We start from the raw sequence: 9,166 nt of genomic DNA on the forward strand, positions 1-9,166 counted from the left end.
CTCACAGCAAGAAGGTCCTGGGTTCGATTCCCACTTCAGACCTGGGGTCTCTGGGTTTCCCCCACACCCCCAAAAACATGTACAATAGGTGGGAAAAGAGATTTGTGATCTCAATGGCCTGGTTAAACAACTGTAATAATAATAACAATAACAATAATAATAATAACCAGAAAGGTTATAAAAAAGTGGAACAAACTAGCGGCTATAGGAAACATCTTTGAAAAGGACTGAGGAGCAGAGCTGACACAGATAATGAAATCAAAACAAAACAGTAAATACAGATCATGATAAGTGCATTTTCCAGCTCTATACACATCTGTTTGTCATCAACACACCTGTCATAATATTCTGTACTGAAGAAGATTGAGTTTTTGGAAACCTCTTTGTAAACCTGTTCTGTTTTGATGACAGGATTTCAGCGTAAATCTTTAAATTACCACAAATATCTTAATGCAGTTCGAAAAAGCAACTAGATTTGTTTTTTAAAATGGTCCACGGTTCAGGAACCAGTGCATCAGATTAATTTTGAACTTTACCTGACATTTCAGAGGTTAATCCTCACAGGGACGACTCATTTCTGTCAGGCGTTGTGTTCCTTTCTTCCAGCTGTTTGATTGTTTAAAGCGTTCACAAAATCACAGATGTCTCTTTCCTCTGGAAACTGACTGCTTGAGTCTTGATGACCAATCCATGACCTCATACTGTAATATACTGGTGACTAGATGTTGACAGCTCATAGGAAAAATTTTAAATAAAACACTTTACAATTACCCATCAGTATTTAAAATTTCAGGCCTGGTAGAGCAACTCCTCACAAACTCAAACACACAGACATCAAACTGAGGACATTGTATTGACTTCCATTCATTTTACATCTGCATTTACGCCAAACCCAGATATTTTCCCTAACACTAACCATTACTAGTCTATACCTACACTAACCTGAACCAAAACTTCATTCACACCACACCTCTAAACCTATAGAGCAGAGGTGCCCAAAGTGGGGCCCGTGGGCCAAATTTGACCCGCCAAGCCATTTGATTTGGCCCACTAACAGTTATCCTGGTTACCAGATTGTAATCTCCTGTCTTATGTAGAAATACTATATTTACACTTAGTCTTTTCAACCACTGGTCCAACTATAGGTACAAGGAGCTGTCATGCAGATAGTTGTAACTCGTGGTGCTCACTTTATCTTTGAATAATGTTAAGATTAAAAATAAAATACAAGTAACTTCAACAGACATTTATATTAGATCTAAGTGCACATCTAGATTTGCACACCTTATAAGACCACATATACTCAAATTTTAAATTATGAAAAGTTTCACGAGCCTTTGCTGCCCGAGAAAACATTGAATTTTCTCCATGTCCATGGGCTGAAAAAAAAACACAAACAAAATAAGTGGGCAACCGCACTGGCTGCTAGCTTAATCATAAAAAAATACAACTTTTTTTGAAGTATTTGCATTTCGTGTATTATATTATTGAATTTGGCCCACCACCCTCAGATTGATTTTTATTTTGGCCCTTTCAGGGAAAATGTTTGGGCACCCCTGCTATAGAGCACAGTAGAGCTGCAAAAAAAAGTGGAGACCAGGAAAATGTCTTCACTTAATTAGTTAAAAACCTAACATGGTTCTCTGTAGCAGAAACAAGTAGAAACACACACACACACACACACACACACACAGTGCTGCAATTCCAGGACATCATGCGTGCTCTGTGCTGCCCACTGCTGGAAAGAAGGAGACAATATGCAGTTCGTTTCAAACATTTTGTGCACATCACATACTGGCTTAAATATAATAACTTGTAATGCTATTTTAAGAGGACACGATGGTTTAGTGGTCCGTGCTGCCGTCTTGTAAACCTGAGGCTCCAGGTTCGAATTCAGGTTTGATCAGAACAGGACATCAGGCATAAATCAATGATCAAATCTGTTATTGGGAGTTTGTGCACTGTGACGACCCCTGCAGAAGAGTGCAGCCAAAACAAAAACTTGCAAAAAATACCTAAACTGAATATAAAGATGTCTGCGCAGCACTGAGACCAAATTCAATTTTTCTGAACTCATAGAGTCCAAGAACACAACAAAATGTAGATCTGGGGTATTCATACAGATTCAATCTGAGCAATTCAAATTCAATTCCTGCTGGCACAAAATTTATCCCATAGATGTGTCCTCTTTAAAAGATTATATTAAATTATATTCCATCTGTAGTCAAACTGTAAGTATAAGATTTGTATCCAACGATACACAATCCAGTGTTCAGTTCAGTCTGATTTAATGTCAAAGACCAAACAAGTAAATTTTAATTGTTTAGAAGTTACTGTAAAACTATATAAATTACTTCAAAATATACTGCATTTATTAAATATCAAAGTACTTCTCAAAATGCCAAATATATAAAGCCTTAAAGTGAATGTAGTTCAATTCTCTATGGTATCTTAAAACTATTTCTAAACATCTAATTTCTTAAAAACTCAAATTTGGTAAATTGTCATAACTGGATGAGATTTTTTTACTTTTTGTCAATAATCCTAACCAGTGTGATCGTTCCTGTTTCTTCCTCCTATTATAGCTAATAATCTGTTTAATTTTAGCAAAATATCAAACGTTTGTCCATATTTAAAATATGCAGTTTGAGCATTTTACACTTCTCTGCTTCCTAACTTCATCAGTGAAAATCCAAAATAAACCAGGGTTGTTTTTTTTGACTCGCTCATAATCTCACTAGGTGGCGCTGTTCACCGTGTTTCAGATTACCTGCACCTCCTGTGAAAGAACCGACAGAACAGACAGTTTTTTTCTGTAGATATTTATTCTTTAAAAATGATTGAGATCTTGGAGTTTGACGTGTGTCAGCTCTGACGTGGCCTCCCCCCCACCCATTTCCTCCAACCACTTCATGTCTCCCCCCCACCATACGCCAGCTGTTTCTCATGCAGCTGTGAGGCTCTAAGGTGATCCTACTAGTTTAAAGCTTTGTCACAGAAAAAAATATATATATTCAGAAGCTGGAATGATTTTCAGTATATTGACATGGATAATAATTGCATAGGATAATAGCCATGCTGTACAATTACACAATTAGAAAATAACATATTTGAATGATTAGTTCAGACTTCTTAAAGTAGATTTATACGTTTCCCCCCATTTTTTATCAACACTTGATGTGCGTCATAAATGAATAATCTTAATATTTTTGGGGGAATCTGGTACATGTGATTTATTACATACATACATGACATATCTTAATTTTAGAGGGACACTGCAAAGCCCTTAAAATGTCATATAGATAAATATATATGTGTATATATAGTCTGATAAAATGATTAAAGGATATGCAGAGGAATGATAAAACTGTACACATCTGCCATATGGGTTTATAATCTTTTTTTCTTTTACATTACTGAATGTTTGTTTTTCACAGTACAGATTTTCTACATGAAGCCACCCTCAGTGTTAGAGGGGAAAAAATTTGTATCAAACAGAACATTTGCATGCATTATTTTATAAGTAAAAATATATAATTAGTGGACAAAAAAAAGAAAGAGAGAGAGCCTAAAACGTTAACAACTGCATGCAGCAACAATGTTCATAATGTCAACTCTGTAATGGAGTACCTTTGTGCCAAACACCCTCACCACAATATAAACTGCAGGACATGCCTCCTATAAGTCACCCACAATCTTATTTTTAATGGCAGATGCATCCTAATAATGATTGGTGTGGAGTCCTTTTCTTGTTTACCTTCATATGGTCAATACATAATTAATGAGCTGCAAATAGAAGAAAATATTCAGATTATGAACTCGATCTTTTGCTTGTAATTTTAGAGACTGGTCTGTGTAAGTGAATACTCACTCATCAGACGGGCTCCTCAGTTCGTATTCCTCTGGCGGAGATTCTTGTCTTTGTGGTTGTTGGTTGAATTAGTTTTCCTTAAACGGGAAGCAGAAGACCCGATCAGTTTTCAAACGGTAAATTATAGAAACGGATCAGTTTTAGGCAAACCTCATCGAGAAATTTAAAGCTCGGGGCAGAATGTGTGCGGAGCGCTTCATACACAAACCAGCTGTAAATCAGTCGGTTTATTCTTCAACACTAAACTGCACAAGCTGGGGATCATTTATTTACTGTACACTGCTCACTTTAGCCATCTATAAATCTGAGAAAAATGCATGAATAATCTGTATAAATATGTAAAATTTACTAAAAAGTAATAAGATTGTGGAATCTGAAAATAGAATTTTAAATACATCAACACTTGATTTAATACAGCAACACTTCAAGCAGTTAAATACTTTAAATACCCCAGGAGTTTTGTCCTTTTCTTTTCTTCTTTGAAAGTTAGTAATTTTTATTAATTTAAATGTTCCTGGGCCAGTCATTTCAAATCCATTAACTTCTGTGTCAACAATTCTGTATTTTTTTTATTCGACAAAAGGTCTCTCAGAATTTAAGGCCACACTGAGCAGCTCCACTTTGTCAACATTTAGACCTGTTGAAGTTGTAGGAGAACTTGTTTCCACACTTTTGTAGAAATTACAGACCTTTGTTGTCATTTGAAAACAAGGAAACCCTTATTTTAGTGAATAAGACAAGTTTTTTTATTTATTTTTTTGTTTTGTTTGTTTGTTGTTGTTTTTTGTTGTTGTTTTTTTTTGCTTTTGGGAGCATCCAGTTTTAGAAACGTGCCATAATGTATTACTAACCTACAGTTCAACAGAAGGTCTTTGAGGAGAGACTGAAAACAGCTACTATCTTACCTGTTGCAGATAAGACTTTTGACCTCACTGTGAAGTAATAAGATTAAATCTGACCAGATTAATGAGCTAACAGCTAGTTAAGTGGATTCGTCTTCAAGCAACTGAAGTCTTTAAAGTTTGACGGCTGCTCATAATAATGTAGATTTATAAAGTGTTTTATTTGTTTAAATCTTCTAAAGTCTTAGATTTGTTTTGGAAGTGGGTCCACTCATATTACAAGATGTTCTTCTGGCAGAACTTTGATATTCCAGCTGGAAGCGCACCACAAGTGCAGTCATGTTTATAGAATTATCTGCACATTACCCTTTTTTTCTCATCAGTATTTGTGGGGTTGAATTGCTTTAGGACTGTAGCAGTCCAGTGTGGCTCAGCTCAGATTAGCTGGTATTTTTTTCCCTCCAAACTCTCACTGTTCAGGGGTCAGATTTATAAAGGATTGTGTGGAAACCATACTAAAAATGAACGTACGGCCAAAAGACGAAAAAGGCGTACGCCAAAAAAAAATTTCAGATTTATAAAAACGTGCGTACATGTGTTTCACCGCATTTTCCCTTTATAGATCACAGCTTTGCCTCATAATTTGCACACAAGGTCTCACCTCAGGTTCTGCCCTCTACACGCCCACATTCAACCATAAACAGTCAATGTAAAGTTCCTCATGAATGTTAAGATGTATTTAAATCAGTCAGCTGATCAACGCCAACAAAAGTGATTGGTTCAGACACGCTCCATCGTACGTCTGGAGGATGACAGGTGCTGACTGACAGCTGCTCACCTGAACAGAATGTCTGTAATTGACACAGATTTTCCCTCATTTTGCAGGTTTACAGATGTTTAGAGCAATCTAATAATTTATTTCAAAAACTTAGCTTCAAATTAATTTTCTCTCAGAGCCTGCAGGACGATTAAAACAATACAATAAAATAAGTCAGATAAAGTTAAGTTCACCGCTCTTCTCCCCCGTCCTCCCCCTCTCTGCTCTGTTATCTGCGGCAGACCCACACACACACACACACACACACACACACGCACGCACGGCAAATGCGGTTTTTAAAAAGTGAACTTTTTATAACATCCACACTGGTGAGGGTGGGCGCGCCCTGAGTACCCAAAAGCGTGACTTTTGCTGTCGTGCTGTTGAAATGTTTCTTGTCAGGGAGGGGTCTGTGGGTCAGGGTCGTGAGGAGGAAAGAAATTAATGAAATGCGAGAACTTTTATTTATGATTTAAGATTTTTTATTTCAAAAGGTCCTTCTGGCTCAGCAGCAGAAGCATAAATATTACTGTTAAGAAAGCTGATGATAAAGCTGAATAAAAATCTTAAGTCTGATTCTGAAGGTAAATTAAATATCTGACAGTGATCTTTACACAGTGTGGCTCTAATTCTTCACTTCACCATCTGTGTCGCAGTTTCCCGTCTCCAAAATGAGCGTACACATGGGTCAGAGCTGGCGTGAGGCACCGCACATTTTCACATCAAGTTTGGATTTTATAAATCACAACCTTGTCGTAAAAAGTGGCGTACGCAAGTTTCTGGGCTCAAATTGTGCGTACGCAAGTTTTATAAATCCGACCCCAGAACCTTTCCACAGAACCCAACTTCAAAACATTTGAACCATCACCTTTAAAAAACAATGAATCATGAGTCATATTTGCAGAGATTGTGCTAAAATCTGGAGTGGTAGTAGCTGTGAGTTATTCCCAACACATACTCTGAGCACTAATAGAGACGTTTGATTATTTACTTTAGACACAACTGCTGAGCAGAATATTTTAGAATATTTTGAGCTCAGCTATAACTGGTTTATATTAACATTATTGTTTTCATACACACGTTAGCAGATTAGGGTCTACCTCAAACGTTTTAAACAGTTTTGATCGTGAAAACTCATCATTTACAACCAACATGGTTTATCTCAACCTCTTACTGTGATTTGACATTTAAAAATGCTCCATGATGTTTAACACTGTCTGAATTAGATTTGAGGACCTCTTCTGTGAGCTCTGAGGCGTAGGTTTGTGATAATCTCCAAAAACAGACTTCATTGACAGAGAAAAAAGCAGCATAGGTTAAATGTTTGTACTTACACTGGTCCAGCTAGGTCATCATCTGAGGCAGTAAGAAAACGTATGGAGAAATTAGAAAAATGACAAATAGCAACAAGGATGATGATGAATGTTTGAAATTTGCAACATTAATGATATTTGGATTTTATTAAATTCTATGCTTCATCCATAACATGTCTACATAAATACAGCCTGAATTACATGCTGCAGTAAAAGAAAAACAAAAAAAAAACCCTTATGAGATGACTCAGACAGTTAACACCAAACCTCAAAAAGCATCAGCAGGTGAGAACACCACCACCATACAGTCAAGATCTCAAAAAAATATATTTAAAAAATCATCATGCATAGACAAGCAGCGCTCGCAGAGAGGGTACGCTGACTCAGCGATTAGTCAGAAGCAGCTCCACCAGTATCTCCTGGAACCATTCAGTGAAGCAACGTGAAACAACCACAGCAGGAACGATCACAAAATATCTGCACTTCATTACAAAGACGAGCTGCTGCAACAACAAGAGCAACGCTCGCTTATGGAGCTATCGCTTCCGGAAATAAATAAATAAATAAATAAATACACTGAAAATGTTCGATTGCACTCCAAAGTGAAGTACATAGAAGCAGCTCAACAGAACCATTTAACTGTGCTGTGAAAATGAGGCTGAACGAGCATTTGGAAACAAAAATAAAAATACAAGCAGCATGCAAAGTCTTACACTTACCACAAACATGGTTTAGGTTATATGCATTCAAAAAAAAGGGGGGTGGGGGGGGAGGATTGGAGATATTGCAATAATTTAATAAACCATTCTACAACCAAAACTACTATCATTTACAGGAATGTAAATACAAAGTGAACATGTGAAATATACAGCTGTTTTCTTCGGCTGCTGTTCTGATGAACATGAACTGACAGCTCTGGGCTGTTAGTAATTCACTGCATGTTGCTTCTGATCAGCGTGTGATCAGATTAAAATTCTGTTTGAGAGGAAAAGGTCGTCCAAATATCACGGATGCATCATTTATGAAACATCTCGGCTCTCAAAAACAAAGTGTTAAAATCACAGGTCTAATGAACGGCTGAACAATGAGTCTACTGGTTAAGTTTGCCAAAGCTTACGAAACAACGTTCCTGGAAAGACATTAATTATGAAAAAGGTCCACCTTTCCAGTATCATGTTTCTCATGAATAATAAATGAGTGAAACTGTTCGACGAGGTGAGACCTCCTGCAACAGAGCCCGTCTGTTGGATCAACGTGTCCAGATTAAATTATTGAACACAGGTACAGCTCAGCGTTAAGTGACTCCTCTAGAGTCCACCTTCATGGTCACTGGATCCAAAAAGGTTCTTTTAATTCTTAAAGTTTAACCCAAATAATTCGAGAACGCCAACAAACCAGGCTAGAACATCTTAACTGGCGGCTCACCGTCTTGTAAATCCTCTGGCTTCTTGCGCTTCTCGTAAACAACGATGATGACGACCAGGATGATGATCTCAATCAGAACTCCCAGGAGGGGCCACAGGGGGGCGAAGTGGCTGCGGACCCTCAGCGTGGACCGCTCGCTGTAGCTGCCGAGAAGGTTGGTGGCGTTGCACATGTAGACGCCCGGGTCCAGGTTAATGTCCAGGTGGGAGATGTGGAGCTCGGTGTAGTTCTCCCGGCTGCTGACGACGAAGCGTCCAGTCGAGTTGTCCACATCCTGTCCAGGGATGAAAGGAGAAACTTTCATTACGCTGAGAGCTTAATAGTGGAAACCTCTTTTTATTTGCATTTCATCTGGAAGTCTAAGCTTGTGAAACAGTGTGCTGCAAAATAACATGAAGAATTTCCATTTTATTCCATATATTCTATCATTCTTTATAATTTTATTTGGTTGCACAACAAATTAGTTTGGCATTTTGTGTATGTGTTTGAACACATCCAGGATCTCAGTTTAAATGCTGCAGAACAAAGAATCCTCGAGGACATCACAGTATTTACATCACAGCTGGTAAACAAACGGCAGCTTTAGCCAAAGTGGAGTTTAGTCTCTTAATCTTCAGTGCTCTTTTCAGCTGATAGAAGCTTTTAACACTTAATTGTGGTGGGAAATCGGTCCGAGAACAGATCTGATGATGCACGTGTTGATTTCTTCTGCAGTTTGTTTCCAACACCTGACTCAAAAATCAGAACTGTTCCTTTAAAGCTGCTGTATGTAGTTTCTTGGGTACCCAAAAACTTAGAAAAATTTTGAACAGAAACAACCTTGTAGTCCCTCCCACTGCTCTCAGCTCCCCTTCCTAAGCTCCTCCCCCACAGCAGGGCCCAGAGCCGTGAACGCGCA

The 9,166-nt window shown here is 37.8% G+C and overlaps 1 protein-coding gene across 4 annotated transcripts in view; it reads right to left on the reverse strand.

The window, feature by feature from the left end:
• Window positions 1–2,806: 2,806 nt before the first annotated feature.
• nptna (neuroplastin a) overlaps window positions 2,807–9,166 on the reverse strand; it is an 18,383-nt gene continuing 12,023 nt past the window's right edge. The window contains exons 6-9 of one of the 4 annotated variants that reach the window (XM_014021540.1): window positions 8,269–8,542; window positions 6,865–6,886; window positions 3,872–3,948; window positions 2,807–3,786 (exon numbers count right to left, since the gene is read on the reverse strand). In XM_014021540.1, the coding sequence (XP_013876994.1) occupies window positions 3,888–3,948; window positions 6,865–6,886; window positions 8,269–8,542 (357 nt within the window). In that variant the 3' untranslated portion in view covers window positions 2,807–3,786; window positions 3,872–3,887. The remainder of the gene's footprint in view (window positions 3,787–3,871; window positions 3,949–6,864; window positions 6,887–8,268; window positions 8,543–9,166) is intronic. The other 3 variants (XM_014021541.1, XM_014021542.1, XM_014021543.1) reach the window with 3 other exon arrangements.

Source organism: Austrofundulus limnaeus, unplaced genomic scaffold (genome assembly GCF_001266775.1).
Source record: "Austrofundulus limnaeus strain Quisiro unplaced genomic scaffold, Austrofundulus_limnaeus-1.0 Scaffold296, whole genome shotgun sequence".
NCBI classification, from domain to species: Eukaryota; Metazoa; Chordata; class Actinopteri; order Cyprinodontiformes; family Rivulidae; genus Austrofundulus; species Austrofundulus limnaeus.